Raw genomic sequence first — 18,365 nt, forward strand, 5'->3', positions numbered from 1 at the left:
AACAAAACTGAATCAATAACACAAAAAACTCCCAACGAACAAAAGTTGAGGACTGGGTGGCTTCACTGGTGAGTTTTACCAAACATTTAAAGAACAGCTAATTAATACCTATTCTTCTCAAACTAGTCCAAAATATTGAGGAGAAGAAATGCTTCCACATTCATTCTATGAGGCCAGCATTACTCATTTAGTATCCCAAATCAAAGACACTGAAAAAGGAAAGGGAGAAAGGAAAGGAGAAAGGAAAGGAAACAGGAAAGGAAAGGAAACAGGAAAGGAAAGGAAACAGGAAAGGAAAGGAAAAAGGAAGGAAAGGAAAAGGAAGGAAAGGAAAGGAAAGGGAAGGAAAAGGAAGGAAGGCACGGCATGTAGTTCAAAAGTGCTTTTACTTCCCCGCTTCCTTCCGTCCCCCTTCCCTTTCGTCTACTTTGCCGTTCCTTCTCCCGTACTTCCTCCCCTTTCCCCGTCCCCCTTTCCTTCCTTCCCCTTCCTTGTCCTTCTCCCTTTCCTTCCCCCTTTCCCTCCTTCCCCCTTCCTTCCGTCCCCCTTTCCTTCTTGCTCCCTCTCCCTTCCTCATCCCCTCCCTCCCCCCTCCCTCCCTCTCTCTCCCTCTTTCCCTCCTCACTCCCGCCCCCCTCCTCCCTCCCCACGCCACGCACCTCCCCCTAAATAACGACTCCCAAAAATCACCAACACAAAACTAATTAATTCCAGGCCAATATCCCTGATGAACACATATGCAACAATCCTCAAAATAATTAGCAAACCAAATTCAACAATACATTTAAAGGATTATTCACCATGATCAAGTGAGATTTATTCTAGAGATGAAACATGGTTCAAGGTCTTCAAATCAATCAACATGATACACCAGATTAGCAAAATGAATGATTAAGAATCACATCATCATCTCAATAGATGTAGAAAAATCACTTCACAAAATTCAGCTTCATGATAAAAACTCTCAACAAAGTGGGTAAAGAGAAAGCATACTTCAACATGATAAAGTCCATATATGACAAACCCTCAGCTAACATACTCAGTGATGAAAAAGTGAAAGCTTTTCCTCTAAGATGAGGAATAAGACAAGAATGTCCACTCCTGCCTTTTTTTATTCAACATGGTACTGAAAGTCTTAGTCACAAAAATCAGACAAGGGAAAAAAAAAAGGCATCCACATCGGTAAGGAAGAAATTAACTGTCACTATTCACAGATAACATGATAATATTCCTAAAGATTCCGTCAAAAAAACTGAATTCGGTAAAGTTGCAAGACGGAAAATTAATATACAGAAATCTATACACTAACAATAAACTAGAAGAAAGAGAATTATGAAAGTAATTCCATTTACAAATACATCAAAAAAAGAAGAAGAAATACCTAGGAATAAACTTAACCAAGGAAGTAAAAGACCCATATAATAAAAACTATAAAACACTGATGAAATGAACTGATTATGATAGAAAGTAATGGAAAGATATATCATGCTCATGGAGTCAAAGAATATTGTTAAAATGCTCAAACTTTCCAAAGTAATTTACAGATTTAATGCAATCTCAGAATTTTTCAGAAAACTAGAATAATCCTAAAATTTATACAGAACCACAAAAGACCACAAATAGCCAAAGCAATCTTGACAAAGAACAACAAAGACAAAAGTATCACAATTCCAGATTCAAGCTCTACTACAAACCTATGGTAATCAAAACAGTACAATACTGGCACAAAGAGAGACACACAGAATAATGGAACATCATACAGAGCCTAGAAATAAACCCATTCTTATATGCTTAATTAATCTGTGACAAAGGAGGTTAAGAATATACAGTGAGGGAAAGACCTTCTCTTCAATAAATGGTACTGGGAAAACTGGACAGCTATATACATAAGAATGAAACTGGACCATACATAAAAATAAATTCAAAATAGATTAAACACATAATGTAAGACTTGAAGCCATAAAACTCCTAAAAGAAAACATAGGCAGTAAACTCTTGGACATTAATTTTAGCTATATTTTTTTGGATATATCTCCTCATACAAGTGTAACAAAAGCAAAAACAAACAACTGGGACTACATCAAACTAAAAAGCTTTTTGCCAGTGAAGGAAACCATCAACAAAATGAAAAGGTAATACATACTGAATGGGAGAAGATATGTGCAAGTGATACAAATGATAAGAGACTAATATCCAAAATATATAAAGAATCAATACAACTTAAAAAACCAAATAACAGGGATCCCTGGGTGGCGCAGCGGTTTGGTGCCTGCCTTTGGCCCAAGGTGCTATCCTGGAGACCCGGGATCGAATCTCACGTCGGGCTCCCGGTGCATGGAGCCTGCTTCTCCCTCTGCCTATGTCTCTGCCTGCCTCTCTCTCTCTCTCTCTCTCTCTCTCTCTCACTATCATAAATAAATAAAAATTAAAAAAAAAACAAATAACAATTAAAAAATGGGAAGAACTTGAATAGACATTTTCCCAAAGACAACATACAAATAGCCAACAGCTATGTGAAAAGATGTTCAATATCACTAATCGTCAGGGAAATGCAAATCAAAACCACAATGAGATACCACTTCACACCAGTCAAAATGGCTATCCTCAAAAAGACAAGACATAACAAGTGTTGGCAAAAATGTGGGGAAAAGGGAACCTTCCTGCGCTGCTGGTAGGCATGTAAACTGGTATAGCAACTACGGAAAACAGTATGGAGATTCCTCAAAAAACTAAAAATAGAAGTACCGTATGATACTGACAGTCATTCCACTTCTGGTTGTTTACCCCAAAATTTGAAAAGATATATGCATGCCTATGTTTGTTGCATATTATTTACAATAGCCAAGATATAAAAGAAATCTAAGTATCTGCTGATAAATGAATAAAGATGTGAGAGATATATATATATATAAAAACACAATGTAATATTACTCAGTCAAGAGAAGATTGCAATCTTGCCATTTTCAACAACATGGATGAACCCAGAAGGTATTATGCTAAATGAATTAAGTCAGAGAAAGACAAATGCCATATGATTTCACTTACATGCAGAATCTAAAAAACAAAATACATGAGCAAACAACAAAAAAAAAAAAACAGAGACTCATAAATACAGAGAACAAATTGATGGTTGCTGGGGTCCTGGGAGAGGTGGTACAGAAGTGAAAGGATGGGCAAAATACATGAAGGGGATTAAGGGTACAAATTTCCAGTCACAAAATAAGTATGTGTAACTTTGTATGCTGACAGAGGGTAACGATACTTATCATGGAAAGTACTTCATAATATTTACCTTTTTTAAAAAAAGACTTTATTTATTTATTTATTCATGAGAGACACGGAGAGAGAGAGAGGCAGAGACACAGGCAAAGGGAAAAGCAGGCTCCATGCAGAGACCCCGATGCAGGACTCAATCCCACGGGGGACTCCAGGATCACGCCCTGGGCCAAAGGCAGGAGCTTAACCGCTGAGCCACCCAGGGATCTCCATGGAAGATAATCTTAAGTAGGCATCACATCCAGTTCGGAGCCCAGTGTGGGGGGCTCAAACTCACAACCCTGAAAATCATGACCTAAGCCAAAATCAAGAGTTCAGTATTTAACCAACTGAGCCACCCAGGAGCCCCCTAATGTTTACAAATGTCAAATCACTATTTGTACACCTGAAACTAATATAATACTGTATGTCAACTATAATTCAGTTAATAAAAAGTAAAAAGTATTTAGAACAAAAATTTTTAATGTCCTCAACATACTGTTTAAAAATATGACTATGCTTATTTATATTTATTTATATTTATAAATATTTATTATATTAATTTATATTTATTTCATTGATTATAAGTTTCAATGTTGAGTGCTCTCTCTTCTTTATGATTTAAGTATATATTAATATATATGATTTTATACAGATGATTAGATATAAATAACTGTAGTGAGTAAGTTTAGAAGATAGTATAATCTATTTGTGAAAACTGAATTTTTATGTAATCATATGTACCATATTGAAGTAATTTCAGTTTTGGAAAAAAACTAAAAATTAAAAGTGATCATAGTATATTTCACACCTACTAGGATGGTATGAAATATACTATGGAAAATATAGCATATGTTTCCATAGTATATTGGAAAATATACTATATAAAATATATAAATATAGTAAAATATAGTATATTGCTATATTGCTGATTGGGATGCAAAACAGTATGGCCACTGTAGAAAAGTTTGGTAGTTTCTCAAAAAACTAAACATAGAATTACCATTTGACTACCAAGCAATTCGTCTTAAGTATATACCCAAAAGAATTCAAAGTAAAGGGACTAGCACAGGCTCTTGTACACCAATATTCAGCGTAGCATTATTTACAATAGCCAAAAGGTAGAAACAACCCAAGTACACATCCACAGATTAATAAAAGCAATATAATATATATGTGCAGAATATTTAGCTATAAAAAAGAGTGAAATTATGATACATACAACATGGATGAACCCTAAAAACTTTATGCTAAGTGAAATAATCCAGACACAAAAGGAAAATATCCAAAAATTCCACTTATATGGAATATCTATAATAGGCAAATTCATTGGGGGCAGAAAGTAGATTAGAGCTTGCCAAGCAGGGTGTAGGGGGAAATGGAGGGCTATTGCTATATGACTGCAAAGTGCTGCTTGGCATGATAAAGTTTGGGAAATAATGGTTACAGTTACATAACAGAGTGAATATAATTAATGCCACTGAATTGTATACTTAAAGATGATTAAAATGGCAAATTTTATATATATTTTGCCACAATTTGAAAAAATAATGTAATATCAAAAACAATGAACTGCGTGCTTAAAATGGATAAATTACATATGATTATCACTCAACATAAGTTGTTAAAAATGAACATATAAAGATTAGATAAAAATGTGTACAGCATTATAAATACTACCAGAGCTAACAAATTTGAACATGCCTAAGTAAAGATGATTTACAATAATTTAGACATATTAATCTTGATTTGGGATGTATTAAGTAAGCTTAGTACTTACAGAAAAGAATAACAAAATAAAAGTAGGGGGCAGTCAGAAAAAAATGAACATACTAAGAATACCACTTGAGGACAGGGTATAAAATACTTGCTCAGAGTGTCAATTTTTCTAGGGTCTCAAAAATATTACTGTACCTACTGTGTGTCCTCTGAATGAAGAAAACAAGCATGTGGACCCACATTTAATGCAGGCAATGTGAATCATATGAAATTGATTCATAATCAGGAAAATTTGTAGTGCTGGATGATTCAGAGAAAGAGATCGAGAGACAAAGTAAGCATACTATTTGTGACTATAAAAAAAAAGTTACTCGCATCCTGTCCCAGATCCAAATAAAGCAGAAAGAAAGAAAGAAAGAAAGAAAGAAAGAAAGAAAGAAAGAAAGAAAGAAAGAAAGAAAGAAAGAAGAAAGAAAGAAAGAAAGAAAGAAAGAAAGAAAGAAAGAAAGAAAGGTTTTCAAAGAAAGTGAAAGTATCACTTTCAATCTAAAGAAGACTATTACCCAAATATAAGAGGATATGTTCACAAAGCATTTACTACAAAACACCAATTTAACTAATCAATGAGACTTGTCATTATTCTGGTTCATACACCCAAGTTCTGTACTCTCACACAAAAGTATTTCCAGAATGGATATGCTGTCATTTTCAAAAAATTTCAATCACTTAAGGAAACTTGTTTTTTTAAAAAGTGAAATCAGTTTTTTTCTTTTTTTTAAGATTGTATTTATCTATTTGAGAGAGGGATTGAGAGACACAGGGACAGTGAAGAGAGAAAGCACAAGTAGGGGCAGGGGCAGGGGCAGAGGAGGAAGTCAACTCAGCTGGGATCACAGGAGCCGAAAGCAGATGCTTAACTGACTGATGTACCCAGGTGCCCCTGAAATAAGTTTTCTTCTAAAATTCTCTTGCAATGCTTAAAAAACTACGTTATTAATTACTTTATTACTGTGAACACAAATGTCTATGAACAGTTTTTAAATTTAATGGGAAAAATAATCATTCAAAAGTAAGTCCTAGGGCAGCCCCGGTGACTCAGTGGTTTAGCGCCACCTTTGGCCCAGGGCCTGACCCTGGAGACCTAGGATAGAGTCCCATGTCGGGCTCCCTGCATGGAGCTCGCTTCTCCCTCTGCCTGTGTCTCTGCCTGCCTCTCTCTCTCTCTCTGTCATGAGTAAATGAATAAATTCTTTAAAAAACGAAAGTCCTAAAAAGGAATACAAATTATGTATCATCTGTCTCTTCCATACTAAGTTATTCTGACTCCTATACCAGTACCAACTAAAAGAAAGAAATTTTTGGATTCCTCTGGTATGATCCATTGAAAATACTTCCCCCTTAGTCCAAAATTTACTCAATTCTATTTGTTTACTATAAAAAGACCTTAAAAAAAAAAAAAAAACCTTTTAGAAACAACCTAAGTGAAAGCTTAAGAAATCTATCTGCGAAAGGCAAGAGCTGAACTGTTCCCTTATCTGTGAAGAAATAGATATTCTTGGATTTCAATTTTCCAAATTTCATTTATAAAGTGACAGTAGGAGGAAACAGAGATACACCATAGCATTTACTGGGCACTTTATATAGCAATGATTACTTACTCAATTATGCAAGGCTTCAGAATGCCAAAAGAATTCTTAAAATTGTATTCATTATAATTTAAATAAATATATACCACCGAGCATGTTTAGCTGGGCTGGAGACACAGAGTAGTCTAAAAACATGTGATAATATTCTAGAGGCAAGAAGTGTGCATTTGGGAATTTTGGAGGGCATTAACTGTTTATGAAGAGCCTGACCCCTAGTGGTTAGCAACTATGGCTACATACACACAGAGGAAAGCCAGTTTTAAGCAAGCGTAGAAAAAGAAAATTAAAAATTAGACATTTTTACTGGATCTCAATTTCTATCCACAGTAAGAGAAATCCTTGACACTACAAGTATGAAATGTGAGCCAAAATTATATTTGAGCCTATATTATCCCCATGAATTGTACTTCATAAAATCATACAGAAAATCATCTCATCTAAATTCGTATTTCACTAGAATATGAGATTCAGAGAAGCTCAGGGACTTGTGTTGCATTGACCAACAGTGAACACATATAAAAGTAGTTAACTGGTAACTTCTTCAATTATGGGGCAAAATAATAATAATAAATAATAATAATAATAATAATAATAATAATGTCAACCAAAGTGGAGTATGCTGCACAATTCCCATATTAATATATTTATTTGGGAAGCAATCGTATTTCTTTTGAATGCCCTGGCATACAATCAGCACAACTAAAAATTTTCCTTTAATGGGCTGGATCTTAAAGAATTAAGTATTGGGGGCAAAGCTACTGGTCAAAGACTTTGGAGTGCTGCACATAGCAGCTGCAGAATAAACACTTTCTCCACACTCAGACTGTATTAATCGTCTGTGCCACATACTCCACCATCGCCACTGGTTAAAATTCCCTCCACATTCTTTCCTCAGCAGATGTGCAGTGTGTTCTAACCTGGTCTCACTACCTTAACCCACTTTCTAGGCTTCATTTACATCAAGAAGTCATTACTTTCCAAGTCTAGAAATCCTGCCTAAAGCTCTTTCCTTTGCTCCCAACTTAAATATCCAAAGCTTACCATGTGTTTATACTTTGGTGCCCCAATGTTATTTTAAACCCTCTGGATTCAATGTTGAAAATAAATTGATGGGCAGCCCGGGTGTCTCAGCGGTTTAGCGCCGCCTTCCACCCAGGGCCTGATCCTGGAGACCTGGAATTGAGTCCCACGTCAGGCTCCCTGCATAAAGCCTGCTTCTCCCTTTGCCTGTGTCTCTGCCCCTCTGTGTGTGTGTGTGTGTGTGTGTGTGTCCCACATGAATAAATAAAATCTTTAAAAAAAAAAAAGAAAAGAAATTGATGCCCATATATCTCCTAAATACATAAAATATTTATGTATTTATATAGGCTTCCACCCAATGTGGAACTTGAACTCATGACCCTGTAAGAGTCACATGCCCTAACAACTGAATCAGACAGGTGCCCTGATGCCCATATATCTTTCCTTCTTCTTGTACTCTCTTCCTGAATGACCCACCATCGAAAAAGCCTTCGTGTCTTCCTTGAGTCTTCCCTCAACCTACACTTCCAGGCCCAGGTCCAATCAATCACTAACTGCTCATTTTCCCTTGATATAGTCAAGGGAAGTATCCCTTGAAGTATCACACTGCCACTTCATTAGTTCTGGCCACCACCATGACTCACCGACTTCCTACCTTGTCTCCCAGGCTTCTTTTCTTCCAGTACCATATATCCTGCCCCACAAATGCCAAATCTATTTGAGAATAGTCTTTCTAGAAATTGAGGAAGACACAAAGAGATGGAAAAATATTCCATGCTCATGGATTGGAAGAATTAATATTGTGAAAATGTCAATGCTATCCAGGGAAATTTACACATTTAAAGCAATCCCTATTGAAATACCATGGACTTTCTTCAGAGAGTTGGAACAAATCATCTTAAGATTTGTGTGGAATCAGAAAAGACCCCGAATAGCCAGGGGAATATTAATAAAGAAAACCAGAGCTGGGGGCATCACAATGCCAGATTCAGGTTGTACTACAAAGCTCTGATCATCAAGACAGCGTGGTACTGGCACAAAAACAGACACATAGATCAATGGAACAGAATAGAGAACCCAGAAATGGACCCTCAACTCTATGATCAATTAATATTCGACAAAGCAGGAAAGACTATCCACTGGAAAAAGGTCAGTCTCTTCAATAAATGGTGCTGGGAAAATTGGACCGCCACATGCAGAAGAATGAAACTAGACCATTCTCTTACACCACACACAAAGATAAACTCAAAATGGATGAAAGCTCTAAATGTAAGACAAGAATCCATCAAAACCCTAGAGGAGAACACAGGCAACAGCCTTTTTGACCGTGGCCACAGCAACTTCTTGCAAGATACATCTAGGAAGGCAAGGGAAACAAAAGCAAAAATGAATTATTGGGACTTCATCAAGATCAAAAGCTTCTGCACAGCAAAAGAAACAGTCAACAAACCTAAAAGACAACCTACAGAAAGGGAGAAGATACTTGCAAATGATCTATCAGATAAAGGGCTAGTATCCAAGATCTATAAAGAACTTATGAAACTCAACAGCAAAGAAACAAACAATCCAATCATGACATGGGCAGAAGACATGAACAGAAATCTCACAGAGGAAGACACAGACATGGCCAACAAGCACATGAGAAAATGCTCCGCATCACTGGCCATCAGGGAAATACAAATCAAAACCACAATGAGATCCCACCTCACACCAGTGAGAAGGGTGAAAATTAACAAGGCAGGAAACAACAACTGTTGGAGAGGATGTGGAGAAAGGGGAACACTCTTGAACTGTTGGTGGGAATGTGAACTGGTACAGCCGCTCTGGAAAACTGTGTGTAGGTTCCTCAAAGAGTTAAAAATTGAACTGTCCTACGACCCAGCAATTGCACTGCTGGGGATTTACCCCAAAGATATAGATGCAGTGAAATGGCAGGACACCCGCACCCCAATGTTTATAGCAGCAATGTCCACAATAGCCAAACTGTGGAAGGAGCCTCGGTGTCCATCGACAGATGAATGGATAAAGTAGATGTGGTCTATATATACAATGGAATATTACTCAGCCATCAGAAACAACAAATACCCAAAAAAAAAAAAAAAAAAAAAGAAACAACAAATACCCACCCACTATTTGCTTCGACGTGGATGGACCTGGAGGGTATTATGCTGAGTGAAGGAAGTCAATCGGAGAAGGACAAACATTGTATGGTCTCATTAATTTATATTAATTATATAAAAAATAGTGAAAGGGATTAAAAGGGAAAGGAGAGAAAATGAGTGGGAAATATCAGAGAGGGAGACAGAACATGAGAGACTCCTAACTCTGGGAAACAAACAAGGGGTAGTGGAAAGCAAGGCAGGCGGGGGGATGGGGTGACTGGGTGATGGGCACCGAGGGGAGCAACTGATGAGATGAGCACTGGGTGTTATGCTATATGTTGACAAATGGAACTCCCAATAAAAATATATACAAAGAAAAAGAGAGAGAGAGAGAGAGAGAGAGAGAGAGAATAGTCTTTCTAAAACTCGAATTGATCAATTCCATTATTTTCCTCTTGAAACTTCTTCTATGGCTCACCACCACTCTGGAGAAGATCCAAACTTCTTAACAAGTTTTCCCAGCTTACAAGATCCTGCAGAATATATCTTATGTGTGCAGCCTCCTCTTTCCCTGTCCTCCACAAACAACACCCCACATTCCCCCCCCCCCCCCGCCAATTCACGTACCAGGTTTATTTCCCGTCTATACTGAGCTACTTTTAAATATAGTATATATTTAAATATATAGTTAATATAGTTAATTATATATATATATATATATATATATATATATATATATATATAACCCTGAATATAGTTAATTTCTGCAACTAAATATAAAAAAGGCACCCCTTCTACATGGTATCTACTTACCCTCTCCCTTCTCCCAATTCCTTTACTTAGATAGCTAAGATACCATGATGAACAGGAGTTAAGATAATACTTTTAAAAACCTCACTACTAACAAGATCTCCAAAACTTAAGTGTCTCTCCTCTATGATCTCTAGAGAGATCTAGATGTCCCTATAAATAGCCACCAAATCAGTAAATTGTGGTACCTAATCACTTGTTTCTCCTTCACACCAAAAAGTTAGCTCTTTGAACTCATAGTGCAGTACTTGACACATAACTCATCATCATAAATGGTTAACAAATGAATGGAATCTGCAACATATCACAAAACCCTCTACTGTATTCTGAACTTAGGGAATAATTAAAGCAATGTCCAAAGAGATGTTGTCACAGTCAAGTTTCTTTGGCTAGCTATAGTCCTCGGTTATCAATCAAACACTAATCTAGGTGTGCTGTGAAGGTATTTTGTGCATGTGATTACTAATCAGTTGACTTTAAGAAAATCAGAGTGTTCTGAGTTATCTAGGTAGGCCTGATCCAATCAGTTGAAAGACTTAAGAATAGAACTAAGGTTTCTCTGAGGAAGAAGAAAACTCCTACCTGCAACTAGAACTTCTGCTTCTGGTTGAGATTTTCCAACCTTCCCTGACTGTCTATGGATTTCAGACTAACCTAGCAAGCCCCCACAACCACATAAGCCAATTCCTGTCAATAAATCTCTTTGTTCTGTTTCCCTGGTACAACATTGATTGATACAGGCATTTACTAAACAAAAGTAGACACTAAGTCAGATCCTGCAATATAAACTGATAAAGGGGTCAAGAAGATCAGGAAAAAAAAAAAAAAAGTTCATTTTAATTGAGAAAGCCCTGTGCTGTGCAACTCATGTTCCCTGTTTCACTTAATCCTCTTCTCAACACTATGGAAGTAGTTACTAGTCCCATTTCTTCCTACATTCAACAAATACTTTGAGTGCCTATCACATACAGTGACTCCAGATGTAAGAAACACAACCCAAAAAAAAGCAGACTAGGTCTCTGCTCTAATGGGGCTTAGAGGATAGGTGATGACACTGAACCTGAGTGGTTACAAAAGCCTGCCTCAGCTCACAAAGCTCTAAGTCAAGGAGCCAGAATTTCAATCTGAGTGTATGGTTCCAAAGCTAAAAGACATGTTCACCCAGAGGAACTTTAACAAGTTGAGTACCCAGAATGTAAGGTATATAAAGTGGCCTGTGTCCCAATGCTGCAGTGAGTAATACCTACAATAAATTCCCCAAGGGAAAAAAAAAAATAAAAAAAAGGAATTACCTGATCCCTAACACATGGGTAATGAGAAAGATTCTGTGAAATAGACATGAAGACTTGAGCTAGATCTTGAAAGAACACTAGCAGGTCTTCAATTGACATAAAAGATGAAACAACCTAGGAGTCAAGAGGCATAGGATGAACATAAACTGGAACAAAGGAATGTAAGTAATATATATAAAGAAACTGAGAAATACAGTTTGACTAGAGGAGAGTCTGGATCCAGAAGCAGTAAAAGGTCAACACTAGCCCTATTTCGTACAACTACTAAAATCCCATTCCCAACCCAGTCCACTTCAAAAATCTTCAGAGTGTTGGGCTTGGTTTTTTGGGTTTTTTTTTTTTTGTTTTGTGTTTTGTTTTTTGTTTTTTGTTTTTTTAAAGATTAAGATAGTAACTACATATAAAACTGAAGGAAGTTGGGAGTCTGAGTGACCTAAAAAAAATTTCTGGGCTAGTTGAGGCCAGGAATCAAAAAGAAGAAAAGATGAAAAAGATTCAAAAAAGTATCTAGGAAAGTGACTTAAAAAGTATCAAAACCGGGACGCCTGGGTGGCTCAGCGGTTGAGCATCTGCCTTCAGCCCAGGGCATGATCCTGGAGTCCCGGGATCGAGTCCCACATCAGGCTCCCTGCATGGAGCCTGCCTCTCCCTTTGCCTATGTCTCTGCTTCTCTCTGTGTCTCTCATAAATAAATAAAATCTTAAAAAAAAAAAAAGTATCAAAAGCAGTCAAAGTGCTGACATAAATTTAAACGGAATCATGAGAAAATACTTAGCATTACCAAATTTATAGTAGGGACTTAATAAATGTTCCTTTTTAAAAAACAGCTTCCCTGAGATAAAAATTTGCATAATATACAATTTACTCTTTTAAAGTGTAGAATTAAGTGGGGTTTAATATTTATTCATAGTGTTGTGAGTATATCATGTATAAATCTAATTTCAGAAATTTTCATCACTCCAAAAAGAAATTTTATTTTATTTATTTTATTTATTTATTTTTTTTTTTTCAAAAAGAAATTTTATAACCATTAGCAATCCTTCTCCGCCCTACCTCTGGGCGAAGGCAACCACCAATCTACTTTCTATCTCTATAGATTTGCCTGTTTTGGACACTTCATATAAATGAAATCATGTATTATGTGGTCTTAATTAAGTTTCTTGACTATGAATCAGAACTTTTGGAAGAAGAGCTAGTTCTGAGAAGAAACTGATGAGTCGCTAATGCATTACTGCGAGATGATGATACCAATCAACTGGAGATCTAAACACTCACGTTAGGTGCTTAGGTAAGCCAGCAAGTTGATTTTTATACAAAGCATTATGTCTTCCAACTCCAACATTCTAGGTTACCCACAACAGAGAAGAGAAGGAACCCAAAAAACAATGGAAGATACTAACATCTCCAAAGAAAAAGATTATATGGCACAAAAAGCAGAGAGTTGATTGCATTTAGAAGACCTATACTTAGGAGCTGGACAAAGAAATGAGGGAGAAAGAACAGCCTCAAAGGCAGGAGAATCAGCAGACAATTACAAAGTCTGAGGAAAAGGAGCCAATTGTAATATAGAAGACTGCAGAGTTCAAGAAAAAAAGGTAATTGCAAAAGGCTACAGAATTTAGTAACTTTCGGAGGCTGAGTTTTGATAGTACGTGTGAGTAGTTCAGAAAAGAAATAAAAGCTTTTAAAAGAGAGAAAATGAATAGCAAAATATGGGCAGAAAGAACACAGCCTAGGCTTCACAGTTTTGAGAAGAATAAAAGACAAAAGTGTAAGTAAAATATTTCAGGAGTGCAAAGTGTTCTTAAATATAAGGCACAATTATTCTAAGTAAAAAAAAAATTATTATTCTAAGTATTCTTTGTACATATTCTCAAGTTACCAGATAGTAAAAAACAAAGAGAAAACTGTTCTAAGGGATTATCTTCTTTAAAATGAGACCCACCAAAAAATCTTTATCATCTTAAAGCAGAGAGGTTATTCCCAGGGTTTCTAGATCATGTAGAATCTACATGTTTGAACACATGTGGAATATAAAAAATACGTATCCAAGACACAATAAAACTTTATATAAACAAATAAAACCACTGATTTCTCTCTCACTCTATGTAATGATTTTTTTTAAGGCTATAAAAATAACCATGGGAATTTTATAGAGAGAAGTATAGATAAGATAATTGGGCAGTCACTAAAAATTAATTCATGTTATAATCCAGCCCAAACCTGTCACCAGCTTGCTTTATACTCGTAATTCATGTTTTTCAATTTTAAATATATGCAAAACACACATTCCACACAATTTTACTTCTATGTATTAATCAGGATAATATACTTTATATTAAAAAAAAGAAATTTTTTTAAAAACATTTAAGAACATATTTTTTAAAATATTTCATTTATTCATGAAAGACACAGAGAGAGAGGCAGAGACACAGGCAGAGGAAGAAGCAGGCTCTCTGTGGGGAACCCGATGACAGTACTCAATCCCTGGACCCCAGGATCACACCCTGAGTTGAAGGCAGAGGCTCAACCACTGAGCCACTCAGATGTCCCAAGTACATATTTTCTTAAATTCCAAAATATTTTAAATGAGGTAGACTCTTCATCAAAGAAGACCTGAACTAAAAGGATTTTAAAATATTCCCTTTTTACAGAAGTTAAAAATGTGATGAAATTTTCTTTATGCTTAACTTCTAATTGTAAAAAGCTTAATCCTCAGAGAGCACACTTGCATAAGAAGAACAACAAAACAGCCAGAGGTTACACTGAATCAAGAGCAAAATGGGAAAATGGAAACTAAACAGAAAATTATATAAATTTACAGATGTAAAATTCACTTACCTTTTTAAACATAACTAGCGAGATGACTGCTGATGCTGTAAAAAGTGCCGCTATGATTATCATCATGATTCCAACGGGAATACTTTGGTTGAGACCAGTAAGGGATGAAATCCAACCACTAAGAAGTAATTTTTTAAAAAGGTATAATTAGACAAATAAGTGAATGCATGCCTTTTCAAAAATAACATAGCAACCAATACACATTCAGCACTTAAAAGCCAGGTAATATTCACTTCTTTAACTCATTTAATTCTCACAGTTCCATAAGAGAGATGATATTTTAAATCCCTATTTTGCACATCATCCTCTGAGTCAGAGATATTCACTAACGTGCTCAGAGTCACACATCTAAAAAATGACAGTCTAAATTCAAATCCAACACTAAGCACCAAGCCTTAAGTATGTACCACCAGATTTTACTTTTGTTTTTAAATATATGAGCTCATTATTACTTTACGTTCACTTAAATTCTACTTAATTATGGAAGAAAATATTTGCAAACTTCATATCCAACCAACAATTAGCATCCAGAATATATGAAGAACTTTCAAAGCTCAAGAGTTAGAAAAAAAATTCACTTAGAAAATGGGCAAAAAGCATGAAAAGATGTTTCTTCAAGATGATATAAAGAGGCAAATAATCACATAAAAAGATGTTCAACACCATGAGTCACTGGAGAAATACAACTTAAAATCTCAGTGAGGTATCACTATACATCTATCAGAATAGATAAATTTTAAAAAGTGACAACACTAAATGCTGGTCACGAGTGGAGACTGAGTCACTCATTGTTGGTAGGAATGTAAAATGATACAGCCATTCAGAAAAAGTCTGTTAGGTTCTTAAAAATCATTAAACATGCAACTTCGGATGAACCAACAATTATACTCTTGGGTATTTATCACAGAGAAGTGAAAATGGATGTTCACACAAAACTTGTTCATTAATGTTTACAGAGACTTTATTTTATAATAGACTAAAACCAGAAACAGTCCAGAGTCCTTCAACTAGTGAATGTTTAAACAAACTGTGGTATATCCACAATTTTATTCTGGAATAAAAACGAATTAACTACTGATACAATGACCTAGATGAATCTCCAGAGAACTATGCTGAGCACAAAAAGACAAAAGTTACATAGCCTATGGTTCCACTTATATAATATTCTTGAAATGACAAAATAAAATAGAAATGATGAACAGATTAGTGACTGCTGGGGTTAAGAAGGAAATGACAGCAGGACAGAAGTGAATGTGAATGTGCTATAAAAGGGCAACTTTTAAACATAAACAAAAATTTTAAATTTTTTTTTTTTTTAAGATTTTATTTATTTATTCATAGAAACACAGAGAGAGAATGAGAGTCAGAGACACAGGCAGAGGGAGAAGCAGGCTCCATGCTGAGAGCCTGACGTGGGACTTGATCCAGGATCTCCAGGATCATGCCCTGGGCTGAAGGCGGCGCTAAACCGCTGTGCCACCGGGTCTACCCCAAAAATTTTTAATTTTTAAAAGAGGTTGAGGTATCTTAAAACAGGTCATTCTGTATGCCACCTCTCTAGTAGCCTCCTGTGCTATGTAGCCACTACACAATGTTATGCTCGGGGATCCCTGGGTGGCGCAGCGGTTTAGCGTCTGCCTTTGGCCCAGGGCGCGATCCTGGAGACCCCGGATCGAATCCCACGTCGGGCTCCCTACATGGAGCCTGCTTCTCCCTCTGCCTATGTCTCTGCCTCTCTCTGTGACTATCATAAATAAATAAAATTAAAAAAAAAATAAAAAACACAATGTTATGCTCAATTTTAACACATTTTTCTAAATTCGTGCTGAAAAACAAATTTCAATTTAATAAGAAAAAACTTGTGCTGTTAACATAAGCAGTATGTTTTTTAAACATTTAAAATATTTCTTTTCCCTCATTTGCCAAAGACTAAACACACTATTTGAAATGATAATGTATGCTTTTTTTTTTTTTTAGAACTGATTTAAAGTATCCATATAAATTCTCTGCATGTATACATGACCATTAGGAGATCACAAAGCTACCAATCGTCTGATTGCCAGTCTCCACTCTGATTCAGAAGTAGCATACTAAATTTAAGTCCTCAATATAGTCTAGTTACCTACTTATTTCATGTATACAGTGGAACAAAGTGGCCTTGTGCATGCTTTTGCTTATAAAAATTCAACTGAATGCAACTCAGTTATAATAGAAGAGAGGGAGAGATAATTTTAGAGATGTGTACTCTTCCACCTACTGTTTCATTCAAGGAATGTTTGCTCCAAAGCATATGAAGTAAGATACCAATCTGCTATTATCTCCTAGCCGAAGTCTAAATAATTTGTTTCTGAGGGTCTAGGAGGGAGCATTGCATTGCATTTTTTAAAGACAAGTATCCATGTGCATGTGTGTGTATTTGTGTGTGTATGGAAATATATGTTTGTATAGCTAAAATAGCACTTTAAACATAATAGCCTTTTCCTTAAAATCCTAGAAGTTCTTTTCTCTCCCTTCCACAATCCTTAGCCCAGCTATTTGATGACTCCTCAAGTCTCCTTTTCACTCTTCCTCTTAGTCCTCTTATACACACATTTAATGTAAACTAGCTATAGTATGCTGTTTTTAAAAATGGCAACATAATTTTCAGTAGAATGTGCCCAGAGGTTATGCCTTTGACATTTTTTTAAGCTACAGTTTTTACTATTTTTATTTTTGTTTACTTTTGCTAATCTGCCTTTTCTATGTTAACTATTTTTAGGAAGCCAAAAATAATACAGAGATAAACATATTAAACATATTACTAGATAAACATATTAAAACTAGAGTAATTAAAGTAAATGACTTACCAGTTGCCCCAATTATGAAATCCTGCAGCTTGGAGTACATGAACAGCAAACTGACAAATATAGACGAAGAAGAATACAAAGAATCTGAATGAACTGTCACTCCTTTGGAAAAGGAAAAAAAAAAAAAAAGGAAGGGAGAGAAACAAGAGGAAGTGTCATTTTTCTCAATATCTTTATATTCCCATGTTGATATTCAAATACTGAGAAATAAAAATATTTTTAAAAATAACACTGGCAACTATTTAAGGGTATCAAAATAATATATGTGAACCCTTTTTCCAAATACTCAATGATGACACTGTAACTCCAAACTCATTTTTTGTCCTTTCAATTTTCAATGGTATCACAAACATCTTGGCAAAAAGGTTTTTGTTTTCTTTTAAATTACTCAATAGTTTCATTGAGTTTAATTAACATACAGTAAGCTGCAAGTATTTTACATATACATTTTGATAAGTCTGACATATATGCATACCCATGCATCTACTTCAATCAAAATACTAAGCATTTCCCAAAAGTCTCCTTGTGCACCTCAATAATCCCTCCCTTTTCATCCCACCCACTGCTTTGTCACTATAGTTTTCATATTTTAGAATTTTAAATAAATGAGATAATTTATTTATGAACAATAAAGTATATACTTTTTCTTTCAACACAATTATTTTGAGATTAACTCAGGTTGTTGCACATATCAAGACCATTCCTTTTCACTGACTAGTATTCCACTGTACATATATACCACAGTCTGTCAATTCATTGACCTACTGATAACCTTTTAGGTTATTTCTTGTTTTTTCACTATTACAAATAAAGGTGTTATTAATATTAACATTC

At 35.6% G+C, this 18,365-nt stretch overlaps 1 protein-coding gene across 3 annotated transcripts in view; it reads right to left on the minus strand.

The window, feature by feature from the left end:
• Nucleotides 1-18,365, minus strand: part of SCAMP1 (secretory carrier membrane protein 1) — a 121,893-nt gene that overhangs the window by 8,718 nt on the left and 94,810 nt on the right. For all 3 annotated transcript variants that reach the window (XM_038532486.1, XM_038532485.1, XM_038532484.1), the window contains 2 exons: nt 17,532-17,633; nt 14,686-14,803 (listed from right to left, as the gene is read on the minus strand). In XM_038532486.1, coding sequence (XP_038388414.1) covers nt 14,686-14,803; nt 17,532-17,633 — 220 coding nt within the window. The remainder of the gene's footprint in view (nt 1-14,685; nt 14,804-17,531; nt 17,634-18,365) is intronic.

The sequence above is a fragment of the Canis lupus genome, chromosome 3, assembly GCF_011100685.1.
Source record: "Canis lupus familiaris isolate Mischka breed German Shepherd chromosome 3, alternate assembly UU_Cfam_GSD_1.0, whole genome shotgun sequence".
NCBI lineage: Eukaryota > Metazoa > Chordata > Mammalia > Carnivora > Canidae > Canis > Canis lupus.